The 13,560-nt window shown below is 47.8% G+C and overlaps 2 protein-coding genes across 4 annotated transcripts in view; one reads left to right on the top strand and one right to left on the bottom strand.

Annotated features, from left to right (window-relative positions):
- The first annotated feature begins 908 nt into the window (after nt 1-908).
- The window catches only part of LOC8035087 (UTP--glucose-1-phosphate uridylyltransferase), a 59,906-nt gene continuing 47,254 nt past the window's right edge, over nt 909-13,560 (top strand). Inside the window, exons 1-2 of one of the 3 annotated variants that reach the window (XM_029989854.4) lie at nt 909-1,086; nt 1,285-1,353. In XM_029989854.4, the coding sequence (XP_029845714.2) occupies nt 1,084-1,086; nt 1,285-1,353 (72 nt within the window). In that variant the 5' untranslated portion in view covers nt 909-1,083. Of the gene's footprint in view, nt 1,087-1,284; nt 1,354-6,959; nt 7,284-8,814; nt 9,083-13,560 lie in introns of those variants that run through there. The other 2 variants (XM_029989855.4, XM_029989853.4) reach the window with 2 other exon arrangements.
- On the bottom strand, nt 1,375-8,122 carry LOC8035083. The gene is made up of 4 exons (XM_029989858.3): nt 7,474-8,122; nt 6,762-6,902; nt 5,288-5,433; nt 1,375-3,239 (listed from the first exon to the last, which is right to left on the bottom strand). Exons 1-4 carry the CDS (start codon nt 7,838-7,840, stop codon nt 3,084-3,086), a joined length of 810 nt encoding a protein of 269 aa, XP_029845718.2. The 5' UTR covers nt 7,841-8,122; the 3' UTR covers nt 1,375-3,083.

Here is a 13,560-nt window from a genome sequence, read left to right as displayed (position 1 = left end):
GGTCCAGACTCTGGGCCGGTCTAGAGTTCCTCGATATGCTTCCCCGAAGGGGGAGCAGAGTTGGGCATTTGTTTTACCCGGTTTTCCCCGCGCCGCCACGCCGCTATTCGCCGAGATCCATCACGTGAGGAGCAAAGCATCCGGCGCCGTCCAAGAAAGCCACCGCTCCGCCGACGTTTCTCGCGCACCGGCGTATGTTCCCCTCCTTTTCCTCCTCTCCTGTTTTCGGCGGCGCGCGCGGCGCCGCTATTCGCCAAATTTAGTCACGTGAGGAGCAAAGTATCCAGGGCGTGCAGGAAAGCCGGCGCTACGGCCACCCGCCGAAGCTGAATGGAACTCTGGCCGGTCTCGTGACTGAGGACCTCTAGCGCTAAATTGGGGGGAAAATGAACGTTCGGCGAGGCGTAGTTTATTTTGGCACGTGATGTGAAACTGAACACATTTACTGAGAAAGCAATCAGAACAATTTTAACGTCTTTATGAAATGTTCCAACATGGTTACCCCAGTGGGTTACCCCGTGGTTACCCCAACCCATGGCCAACGTTGCCCATGGCATGGCATTTGTTCGGGCGGGGGACATGAATCAAAATTAACTGTTGGGCTAGTTGGCTACACATTGTATAAAAATTCAAAAGCGCAAACACCAAGGAAAAGAAGAGGGGACAGGACAGAGCGCGGGGGACATGTTTTTGCATCTCATGTTGCACGGTTCTTCTGATTCTTACCTGAGAACACGTCGTCGTCCGACGAAGCAATCAAGCCAAATTTTCCGTCTCTAAGGGAATATTACATATCTTTTATCTCAATTACAAATGAATAAAGATAAATGTCAAATGCCCATGCAAACAAATGTAGCAGGAGCAGGTAGCAGACGACGTTAGCATCGTCGCCATCATCATCATCATTCTGGTGTTCATTCCGTTCATTCACTCCAAAATCGCCGGCGGCCCCCTTGCTGGCAGCCGTCTTTGTTGATCTCTGGCCTTTTTGCTTGACATATTCACACCATCACCTCGCTGCAACAAGCGAACCAGCACCCACCCGCGTCCAACTACATTGCCGGGTTTCCAAAATCCTTGAAAATGGTAAGCGTCGAATTTCCTTAACTGCCCACTTGCGTCTCACTTGTCAACTTTTTTTTCTTCTTCCCCCTTGTTTTCTTTCAAAGACAGGGTTACACAACTTCATACTCGTCCGAGACCATTGCATTTTTCTTTTGTTTTTTTCTCGTAAACGGTCAGACATTAAAGAAAACAAAAATCTACTACATCTTTTATTCTCAGAACGGGGTTTCAAGGAACGGAGGTGCGGGGGGCGACGTCAGCGATCCTCAGCATGAACTCCCCAAAAGAGTAAGTAAAGACACCAAACCGTAAAAAGAAAAGTCGTTTATTATCAAACTCTGTATGGTGATGGACGGTAGGCGTTTGTTCTAGTATAAAACACGCAAGCGGAATAAATAACTCATTGGCATAGTCACAATCTCGCACGAACAACTTTTCTGGTTCAACTTCTCGCACAAAAAATAAAATATTATTTTTAATAGTTTTGGAATTATTTTTATTTGACAGAGCTTGAAACTCACTTTCCTGTGCACTGTGCTGCTTTACAGCTAACAAAAATAATAAAAAGAAGGAAAAAAACTTGTTTCTGGGTTACTGGCTGGCACTTTGAAGTATTGGCATCATATCTTATAAAGGCTAATAAAAAAAAACGCGTAGTAAATACAGAGAGGCAGTGGTACAAAAATATCCCTGCCTATTTTGTTGTAAAATGCTACCAAAGGGAGGACATGGCTAGGATATTTGCATTGTTTATGTGCTTAGAAAAAAATATACTTTGGTATTTGCAGATGACTGGTGTGTGTTAAAGCCAGACATTATCGTTTTGTGCTGGTCCGTCACTCTTTAGAGCACAATTTTGACACGCGCTTGCAGGGTCTTAAATAATGCACATGGAACACGGTTTCCTCGGAAACTCGCACCTTTTGGTTCTGTCTGGTTGTTAAGTTACCTCGTGTAAACATTGATCACAAATGGTAGTCTGTTGCAGGTCAAGAAAAGTGGGAACGGCTCCTCCCACCAAACCCTCCATTCTTTCCCTCTGATTGGAGAGAACTGTCAGTTGCAGTGAACAGAGCTTTGTGGTTGGGGTTTGTACTGTAATTCTGAACCTGCACCAGACTGGCGCATTTGTAGGCTACCAAGCTTACACGCCAAGGTTACAATATATATGGTCAAGATGTAGCATAGACTGTAACAAGGTGTTGAACTGGACGAGTTGGTAGAATTTTGACATGGTGGGTGTAACGGCTTCAAAAAAGGAGGACGATAAAAAGAACAGCTGTTGTCCTGTCGTGTCTATTCCTTTTATCGTCCTCGTTTTTTGAAGCTGTTCCACCCACCATGGAGCGCAGACATGGCTTTTCTATGGTGAATTCCATATGCCTCTCACCTTTTCAGCCTTCAAATGCATGTCTAACCAGTACACCACATTAACCGGCATGACGAAATTCCAGAGAGGTGCAATTTTGTGACAGTATAAAATGGCAGTGATGCTGTCGACCTACACTCAGTCTCAGCTTAGCATGACCCACTATCAGGGCTACAACCGCGAGCTCATGTGCTCTCTAGGCACATAGCCAGATGATACGTTCACAGTGTAGAATTCGCTGGCATGGCTCGTAGCATCTATTGCGGTACATTGTAAGATGAAGTGGAGCATACAAGCTCGACATAACTGAGCCCGGGGTAAAGTTCAGTCATGTCAAGTGTTCACCAGCTCGCCTGCACACTCGGTCTCCTTTCCCTGTGTGCTCGCGTGCTTCACGTGAGGATCATTCTAGGTTGAAACAAAGCTTGGAGGTACTGCAAGTTTTATCGTGCAGTGCAAATTGTTTTTCCAACATGTCTCCGTAAAGGTTGCAGACGCTCCATAAACCTGGGGTGCCGCGCGACCATCGGAGGTGTAAATACTCCTTTACTTGAAAAAATAGACCCCACCAGTATCTGGTCGCGGCAGTCACTAGGTTACTAAGTACAACCGCTGTTACAGTGGCGGGCGAATCGACAGTATGCCGGTTTCACTGGTACTGGTCCCTGTATTCCGAGATCCAGACGTGGTGGTGTGCTTTCGGCGGTGCCGATCGCGGCCTTTGTGGCCGAAAGGTCTTCCTCTTTGGTGGCGGCGTTGGCGAACGATGTCTCAGCCTTGCTGCCATCAGAGCCGAGGGATAGACCTGTTTGTGGCAGAGATGCGCCGTGCGTTTGCCGTCAGGTTCTGTTTTATATTGAGAAGGGTTCGCCAATTTATTCCTCCTTCCAAAAGTGAATTCGCTGAAAGCATAGATCATATTAAGATTTTGTACCTGCCTCTGTATAACCACGCTGTTTTTCACTGATAGTACACAGCAATGACACGGCTGGTTTGTGTGCTGACAGACAAAGTTGGGTGCCTTTGGGTTAGTGATGAAGGGTACGCGTGATTTTGCAGAAACGAAAGAGTGAGTTAACTGTCCTCTCCGCTTTTTCTTAGTTTCTTTAAGTTCAAGCTGACCCTTTACCGATATGCGCCAGCTAGCTCAACTAAAGCCTGTTACCAAGTTCTTTGGGTTACACATGGCTTCCATTGACAACACACCAGTGGCCATTGTGGGGGGCCTTGATTCCAAACGTGTACCTTTTGCAGCGTATATTTCGCACTGCCGAATTCGTTATTCTGAGAACAAGTTGGAAAGACCACCAGCGTGGTGCGATGACGACACGCATAAGCCATGTATTCATTGAAAGTCCTGTTAACCTGTTCGTAGTCGCATGAGACACGTGCACTGTTGCAGAGGTTTACAAATGTTTCACCGTGGACATATGAAAATAAAACAGTTAATTGGTAATTAAGACTTTAATAACCAGTAAACCACAAACAAAAAAAAGGTGCCGTAAATGACTTGAATTTTTGCGAGAACCTAATTTTCGCGAATTTCGTGAATTTACTTTTATTACGAAAAATAGATCCTGCAAACATGTTTTTCTATGGCAAGAGCAACATAGCATGCCACGCCGATTTGCAGAATTTCGTGCCCTGTGGAATATTCCTAAAATCCACACTTCGCCGAATTTGCAAAATATTGAGCCTGCAAAAATAAAGTTGTGTACAGTACTTGTAAGCAGACTATTCGCATAATTTTTCTAGGATACCTCTAGATGCTGTGTCCCTGTGCTGGATGTTACAGTAAAGTCTACAAACCTACAGGCGGTGTATACTTGAAGGAACCGCAGAATAAAATATTGCATCTCAAGTTTTCACGCCACGTTCATGGCACATTAACAGTAGTCGAGATGTTCTGCTCGCATCCATGTGTACATAGAGACAAACTTCTGATCGTGCAACACAGGCAACCAATTGCGGAGCTATGATTTCCTAGAAGCCTTCGGAGCTTGCATCGCATTAGCGTACGTGAGGCAAGACCCGGAATATCGCGACGTGTTTTGAGAAGCAGTTGTCGCAGATCTTGCGTAAAAGTGGCTCGTGTCCAGCAGCGGACTGCGATAGGAAGAACCCGCCATGAGACAGGAGGACGACGGTGCTACTCTATAAAATTGTGTTGTGGCAGACAGGACATTATCTAATCGTGTTCCCGTAAACTCATCTTGACCTCATTGCTATGGTTATCTAGCGCTTGATAACACTCGTGTGCGTACCCATTGTGCGGTGGATTGTTACCAACGCCAGAGAAAGAGATAAAAAATGCGGCTTGGAGATTGTCGGCCAACGAATTGTGCCGCTCCTATGGCAAAATCGAGATAGGTATAGATACGTTTGTCATATGGATCGGGTGGGGAGGCTTTGTTTTAGTGACGCACTTTGCTCTGCAATGGCATATCCTCAAAAAGAGCTAAGCAAAACTGTTGGGTTCCCCACGTAAAGTGGTCAAGGAACTTTCGGCACAGAAAAGGCACATTGTAGGTCACGGCGACTTGCATTAGGAAGCTGCGGGCCGCCGCTTTCTTGCCGAAACAAGGCGTATCGGAAAGTTCACACTTTTCTGACGGACGTAATTTTTAATGTTAGTTCCGAAGTTACTATTTGCTTAACTGTCCTTCTGCTTCCCATTACGTACGAGCGTACTTCACTCTCGTTCGTCAGAATATGCCTCTATACTCACATTGACACCGAGAGCCACAAATCTAATGGTTACGTGGGGTGACCTCCCATCGGTGACACGCAACGGTGCCTTTGCACGTCGCCGACGGGAGGTTACGGCGTGCAGAATGTCAGGAGCCGACGTACCTCCGTCGTGGAGGCGCCGACGTTGAAGGTACGTTTGGCCGACACAGTGTCCACTTCGTCCGCCCAGCCGTAGTTCTCGAAGGGTCCATGCGAGGGACAGTGGACGCGAAGTTCTCTCTGGGAAGCACCGCCGGCCCCGTGGGACACTGGGCATTGAAAATAATTTAGAGTAGTCGCACGAGTTCAGGTCGGATGGCGCCGACATTGCCGTTTCACTCTAGTCTGTGACAGGTTAGGAACCTAGTAGAGGCCCCGCCTCCAGCGCATGCTCGTTGTCTTCTGCCGGACTTTGGCTGCTCGTGCGATGAGGTTTTACAAAAAGCAGAAAGCTTTCGCTCGAGGTGGAGTGTCTCTTGTCACCGACTATTCGCGACTCCAGCCAAACGGACGGCACCTAATGGGTAAACACTGGACCAAACAGAACAGGTCCTTTCGCGATTTCTGCTCGTCCCTTGTGGCTTCCGTGATTACATGTTGGCCGTTGACGCGACAAAACAGTTGTGCTGGTGACTCTGCCGTTAATGTTATGTCGGCGTGTGGCCCAGGTTGCTCTGAATGTAACCTACGCTACCGCGTGAACCAGACACTGTGCGTCTATTGACGTTCGTCGGCACCGCAGTCCTTTCGTCGCTTCCCCAAAGAAGGTTGAGCCTCTGGAAGCTCTCTTACGCCAACACATTGCCGCAGGTTTGAAAAGTTATGAATAGAACTTGGGGCAAATTATCTGGAGCCCAATGTCAGCCTGCTGAAACCCAAGCGTTGAGCCAACACAACACGACCTGTTTTAGACTGCCATACTTGCCCGACGGTGGCGTACCCTACAGGTCGCAAATAGATCTCAATCTATCCAGCATTCGTCAATGTGCCAGGCACCATCGCGAATGGCGTGGGCATGCCTAACCCTTCATGCACATTTGACGCGTCTGCCAATCTTTCAAGATTCTCTGATGCAAACCAGGGCATGAATTTCAAATTTAGGATCCAATCTCCGAACTATTTGACCAATCCAAATATAATGGAGATTAATGGGGATCTGCAGCAGTGGCAAAAGGCCAGATGAAGCATCAAAGCATGCATTGTGTGTGGGTGTATGCGAGCAAAAAACACAGAGGGAAACTTCTGTTCACCGTTGGTTACCTTCAGTTCTGCTTTCTCTCCTCGACAAATGTTTTGTTTCTCCTAAGAAGAAACGGAAGTGATGATATTGCGTCTGATTGGTTAGAGGCTCAAATGACGAAAGTTCCCTCTTTCGTCGTTTGAGCCTCTAGCCAATCATATGCGATATCGTCAGTTCCGTCACTTCCATTTCTTTTTAGGAGAAACAAAACATTCGTCAAACATAGCCGCCCAGGTTCACTAATGGCACTAGAAGCCGAAAGGCAGAAAATACTCCCGGCTAGAGGACCATTCTTTGCCACTACTGGGAACAATAGAGAGGAAAAACAGTATGGGTGTTGTACACTGCGATTCTCACCTGTTCTGTGTCTGCTTTGCCTTCCTGGTAACGACGCAGCCTCTTTTCCTCCGTCAGTTACGTAGGGCCCCCTCTCGCGTCCGCAGTCCCACTCGGTCTGCGTCGCAGTATTTCTCGTGAAGACTTCCTGCGGTCTCCTGTCTGTAACGAAAGAGATAAAGAGAACCTAAGAAAAACAAAAAAAGATACAAACGGGCCAGCGTAGATCGTACGCGCAAGGTTAACGACGGCTGCGAGCAAGCAGATTACGACGAACGGTTTTGATTTGGAGGGTTTTTCGAGGGCGGAGCTTCGGCCAGTCGTCGTCTGCTACGACGTGCGTCTGCTGCTACGTCTGCTACTAACCGCCTGCTCGCTCCAACGTGTCGTCTGCTTTTGATGAGGGTTGTTGCGTGTGCGCGCGTGTGTGTGTGTGCGATTACGCCTACGTAGCAACGTGTGCTTCAGTATCGCGTTTATTTCGTTTGCTGTGACTACGTCAACTCCGAGATCATGCAGCGATTTTCTCGGCACGATCAGGGGGTACGTAGATTTTATCTTTAGTTTTTGTCTCTAAAAGTGCGTCATCGAATACAGTAGTGTGCGTCTCCCTCTCTCGCTCTGTGGCGTTTCCCTTAGTTACAGCGGAAATCGTGTCGAGGACATCATGGTTGCGCCGGTTTGTATGATTGATGTCGTTGATTGCGCGGTTCTTTCACGAGGGCTTCCTTACCGCTGTCTGGCGAGGTCCTACTCGACGCCGCGGAGTTTTGGTCGCCGCCGACGAACGTGCCCGGTCGCCGATGCGATTGCTCGGGCGGCTGGCGTCTCCGACGCTGAGGCGGTGGCGTCTCTCGTTCGCTCGCGATCTCCAGCAATTGGAGCCTTCGCTGCCTCAATTTCGTCGGCGGAAGGCCGCAGTCTTCGGACTCGGAGTCGGGAACATCGTCGGGGTCGGAGTCCCATCCGAGCGGCTGGTGTCCGAACTCCCGCAGACGTCGGTCCTGGCGGTACAGCGCGTTCTCCAGCCACAGGGCGTGCCGCTTTTCGCTGGAGATCCACTTGAAGTTCTTGCGGTACTCCGACTTGCGTAGTACCATCACCGCGGCGTTATCAGAGGTGCCTGACTTGCCCGCTGTGGTGTCGCCGCATCTGTCGTTTTGTCGCCGCTTGTCGGCAAAAAACAAAGGATATAAATCGTAGCGACGCGGCTGGCGGCAAGCTACAGTGGTTACGCCTAGAGGCCTACGAATGCGAACTCCGACGGCCACCGGGCTTACGCTCCGCTCGGCACGCGAGCAGCTGGCCAGTGCCCTCCATCGATTTTTCGTTTTGTTAGCAGACGACGCACGACCGCAGTGACGTATTAGGGGCAGCTGCGCATGTCTGGCCGTACTTTCGTATTCAGTTAAACTTCCGCCTTTTTCTTTCTTTTTTAATGTTTAAATTACAATTTAAACACGATTTCTTTGGCTTGTTTAGGTCTGTATCAAGCCTTTCAAGACCCCCAAACCGACATCACTCGCATGCTTTATCCCGAAGGAGGGTTTTATCGTTTGTTTGGTAAATTTGTTTTAAAAGGATGGATTTGTCGCGGGATTGCTCGTTAGCAGAGTTAGCAGACGACGCTAGCCACACTAGCTGCGGCGTGATCTCTATGCTGCGGCGTGACGGGCCTTTTTCCGCGTGGCCGGTTTGTTCTGGCCGCAGTTGGCACTCGCTCTGTAATATTGCCTTCTGCTCTTGTTTAATTGTTTGACGTTCGGGGGTTTATCTAAACGTAGTGTTCGCTGGAAGATTACCCGAACAATTAAAATACGTTTTTCTCTCTATCTCTCTCTCTCTTTCTGATAATTGTATCGTAACAGATACCAGTCCACTTGCAGACGAGTCTGCCCCGTTGGTTTCGGTTTCAAGGTCGTTTTCGTTTGTTTATATATTAATTTACTGATTTCTTAGATTACTTTAGAATCATCGTAACCTCATCGTAAATAATATTTAAAGAGGTAAAGAAAAAGAAAATTCCGAGTGAGCTTCGAAAGCAACAGAGGAGCGAGCGCGCGTCTATGTGGTCGTGATTTTACGCAATCTCTTCATATTGAGGACGCCATGTTTGTCAGCTGAGGGCGTATAAAGCTACAATAAAGCCAAAAAAAGAGCGGTCTTGATCGTCCGACAGCTTTGGAGGTCGTCCGGCGGTTGTTCTGTGCGCGTGTATTTGTACCATGGCGGACGTGATAACCTCGGTCGAAAACGTCGACGAGAAACCGTCGGTGGACGACAGTAACACCAGTAATGTCAGTAACGTCACGAGGATGTCGTCCCTGGGAGCGAAGCGACTCGTAAGTCATATAACGCCATTCCCCGAGTTGGCTTCACCGCATGTCACTTCGAGAAGCATATCGCATTTAAAACGAACAGCGCGGTTTTCGCTGCATGACCCCATGGGCACTAAAAATTCAAAGCACAAAATAACACGTAAGGAAAAAAAGGGGGAAAAAAGTGAAATATTGAAAAGTGAAACAAGTATTAGGCGCGATGTAACCGAATGTTTCGTCTGCGAACTGTGTTTTATATTGTAATTTACGTGTTTTTTTTTTAAATAATTTGTTCGTATACAACTTGACGGCGGAATGTGTTTGAATGGTACCGTTCTAGATGTTGCGTTAGTCGGTCTGCTTCGCATTGGTGCTTTCGTAACCAGTTGGTTAAGAGCTAACACGAATGCAGACGGCGATCTCGGTACCGGCGAGGAATACGTAATCCTGCGTTCCTTTTATTGTCATATCTCTTTCTGCTTTGCATAACAGTCTTGTCTCGTGGTGTCAAGCCGTTGAATTTAGAAGCTAATAGGAAGAGAGTTATGATGATGATGACGATAATGATAATATTTAAGAATCAAGAATGAATTTCATTATGTGCCCAGGAACAACCTTGCAGTCTCGGTGTCGACAGACCGAAGCTTAGGCACACTACAAATTACTTATAAACTAAAAACACCAAAACAAAAGCACACAACGAATGCATTGACAATACATACACATTTACACTATTGCACACACAGAGTATAAAACACAGTTCAAAGTGCACGGCATGAACATAAAAAAATAGCGATCACGCATTGGCAGTAGTACTAAATTGAAATCATTTACGACATAGTACAAAAGTCCAAGACATTGAGCAGGGGGCTTCAAGACTGAAAGGAATAAAGTGTTGATTTCAGTGCCTTTCAGCACCGTAAGGTAAATACACTTCATATATGTCAAAGAGAAACAACTGCACAGGCAAAAAAAAATTGAGGTTATCAGTTCGAATAATTTGTGTTACTTAGCTCCGTGCCGACTCGAACTGGAGTTAATATGTTTGTCAAACTTCCGACGGCAGGAGTTAAACTTATCCAGTTCTTCGATGCAATAGCACTCGTCTAAATAATACTAATAATAATAACGACAATTAGCTCAGAAGAACCGCGGCACAGCAAAAGTCTGGCCTTACCGACATTGTCTCATGCTTTCATGCTGACGTTACGCACGCGCAGCATGCGCCCCGTTTATTCCCAACCCATTATGTGCGTCTACGAGTTTATCAAATATAATCAAAACATGCTCGATCCTTTTTTTTTTTTTTTTTTTCGATTTTCGACGACTTTGTACTGTTAAGGGGAAGCTGAAGAGGTTTTGAATTTGATTAAAAACACTTCATTTGTAATAATCCAACTCCAAGCATCACAATTATCAAAAAAAAAAAAGGCTATTTTATGCCTGCATCACCTATTCTTCGTTTCACCTTATGTTGTACCGCAGCGAAGGCTAGAAGCGCGAGCTCATAGCGTTGGCAGCTGCTCTTAATTCACGAAAGCTTGTGCCGCCGAGATATGCCCCAGGGCAAGGAGCTCGTGCTTGTAGCCCTTTCTGCGGTACATCTTAAAGTGAAACAGAGTATAGAAAGGCGCTTTTGAAGTTGCATTGAAACCACGCCCCTCCGCGGGAGCGGGAGGGGACAGTAAAAGGAGAAGGGAAAGCATGACGTCACGAAAGGTTCCTCGCGCGTGCTCCTCGATTCGCAGAGCCAGCGTGCATCGTCTATACTGAGTTCATGATTCATGCTTCTGAAAGACGCCAGCTGAACATAGGAAGATATACGAAGAGAGAAAAGAGGACAAACACACTGCTGGACTAGCGACCATTTACTGAAGATTTCCTTCCACACCCATCCGTTTCTTATCTCGGAACGAATGGTTGTGGAAGAAGAAGAGGTTTATCTCCAGTGAATGGTTGCTAGTCTAGCAGTTCCGAGCATCTTTCTAGAAAAGATGCAATAAGCACCTCAGCGAATCCGAGGAGCTTACGCTCCAGTTGAATCGCGCCTGCTCCTTTTATGGCATCGGCTCGACCAACCAATGACGTTCGGCGGCGGCGAGCGGCTGCGTATTATTTGATTTCTTTCAGGTTTAGTGTCGTTTTGGGAATGAATGATGGTGGTATTTAGATTCTACAGGAAAAACTACGAAAAAAAAATTAACTCATTTAAAAAAACAAAAACACACCTTACAGCTTACTCGTATTCATCTCAAAAGCCGTATTAACAAAAATAGAAAATAAGATTGCTTTTTTGCAGCATCTTAGATTAGATTTCTTTTTATCAGTACGTAAATGTTTTATACACAAGAAGCAGGCACGTAGCCAGGGAGGGGGGGAAGGCGGCATGCTCCCCCCCCCCCCCCCCCCCCCCCCCATGCAACAATTTTTGTACTTTGCGCAAATACCGCTTAGAACAGATCCCTGACGTTAATGACCTATGAAACACGCGTTCGTTTTTCACCCCACGCAATAGAAGTCCCAGAAAAAAAAATTACAGAAAAACGAGCAGCGTTCACCCCCTCAACTCGCAGCCAGAACAAGCGGCCGCGTGATCTGGAGCCGATTATATGCCGCCAATGTTCATCATAGCCACGCGCCGGGGTTGGCAAAGCACTGGACACGCGCTGAGTTCCAGACATTGTTATAGCTCGGCTATTGTCGTCGTTGCAGCGATTGGACATGGGCCATTACCCGAATGCTTCTCGAGCTATCGATTCTCACGAGCCCAAATCGAGTGTCCACGCAATGCTCGGGTCCAATCTATGAACCGCATTCAAATATCGTCACTTGGGTGTACTGCGATCCCCACGTTACGTCATCAAACTTTGCAAAGGAGAGATTGAATGAAAATGATCGCTTTTGTCCTTGAAATTACACCGCAACAAAGGCGTTTCTTGGCCAGTGGCGTTGCGTGCGAGTATCCTTGAGTCCCACTAGTGCCAGTAAGCTCGTGTAAAGTGAAAAACATTCCAATTGAATATCGTTGCACCGCTCCTTTACATTTTGCTGGGACAACCTCTCCCCCTTTCCCCTCATACAGGCTTTTGTCATGGGCGCCCCCCCTCTTCCCTCCCCTCCGAAACAAAATCCTGGCTACGTGCCCGACAAGAAGCATTGTTTCTTCGTTCCTTCGACATGTGAATCCTTGAAATGCTCGCTTTCGGCACGCCTTCGGCATGGTGGACGAAATCCCGTCAGTGAAAGCGTGAGAAGGGCAGCCGTCGGCAGGGCATGTCTTTCGGACGCCCGAGCCCCAGCATCCGCTCGCCGAAGGTACGAAGCTCCTCCCTGTCGTTCTCATCTTTTTTGTCTACCTGTTTGTGAGACACTACCGCACTCGGTTCTGTTAGCCTGGAGATGTTTTGGTGGCGCCCTCCTACGGTTCCCTCTCGTGATGCTATTACCTTGCAAACGACAAGGTCAACGGTGTTTGTAATGGTCATGTAATGAGCAGCTGGGGGCACATGGAGCGAAAGCTCGCGCTGCAGAGACCAAGGATGCTGGGCTCAATAGACCACCCCACCCTAAGTAGACCTATTGTTATATCACCCAAGCATCAAGGAGAATGCAGGGATTGGTGTTCCACGCGCCACACGTGCTGGCCTCAGCAGTAGTAACTTTTCTAAAGCAAATACCTAAAACAAGGGGCATCATGCAAGGGGCATCATGCACGCGCGTTCGTCAACGTTTTATTTCGGTTAGTTACTTCGAATCTTCTGCGGGGAAGGCGTGCGCGTGTGGCGCGTGGTATACCAATCCCTGCATTCTCCTTGATGCTTGGGTAACATAGCAAATGGTCTATCCCCACCCTTGCTCGTTTCGATCTGGACGAACATCGTCCCGGCGTGCGTTCGTTGTACCACCACTACTGCGGGGCGCACGTTAAAAACTCGGGCTTGCGGCTGTACGCTGTACCGCACTGGCTAAATTGCTCATCTACAGCTGAGACACCAACAGACGTCCACTGAGGCAGGCTAACTTCCAGCTGTAAACCATACACGCACCAATTTTGGTAAACTCTGTAGATTAGAAACTGACGTGTTATGCAATGCTCGAAACGGGCAGGGGTGGGGAAATCGAACCCAGGTTTGGTTTCCTTTGTCGCTCTAATATAGGAATTAGAAGAAGAGGAAAGTTGTCGTCCGCCCCGGGTGGAAGGATGGCGATCTCTCGAGCGCCCGGCGGCCCCGGGGGGGTCGATTTTCGACGAGGACGCAAAATTAATGACGCCATCTCCGAGTGCAATGTCGGGAACGTGCGTTGCCTTTGTCTAGGTCACCTCAACGTACGAATCCTGACCTAAATCCACGTGTGATGCGGCGGCGGCGGCTCGACCACTCAGGCAGCGCCGAGACCACGTAATGTATTCCAAGCATTCCGGTGTTATTCACTGACGTATAGTTGTCCACCATTTTGTTACTGTGAGCTGTCTGACGCGTGCCGAAGGCGAACTATCCAAG

This window comes from Ixodes scapularis, unplaced genomic scaffold (genome assembly GCF_016920785.2).
Source record: "Ixodes scapularis isolate PalLabHiFi unplaced genomic scaffold, ASM1692078v2 PGA_scaffold10__122_contigs__length_95168666, whole genome shotgun sequence".
Classification (NCBI taxonomy): Eukaryota; Metazoa; Arthropoda; class Arachnida; order Ixodida; family Ixodidae; genus Ixodes; species Ixodes scapularis.
This window is presented reverse-complemented; position numbering and strand designations above follow the sequence as displayed.

Bases quoted from the DNA above. Each gene is read 5' to 3' on its own strand.
- LOC8035083 (XM_029989858.3), bottom strand. From the start codon at position 7,840: ATGGTACTACGCAAGTCGGAGTACCGCAAGAACTTCAAGTGGATCTCC. The intron at 6,903-7,473 runs GTAAGGAAGCCC...CTTTCGTTACAG, and splicing joins TAGGACCTCGCCAGACAGCG to ACAGGAGACCGCAGGAAGTC. The intron at 3,240-5,287 runs GTACGTCGGCTC...TGCCACAAACAG, and splicing joins TCGGCGCCTCCACGACGGAG to GTCTATCCCTCGGCTCTGAT.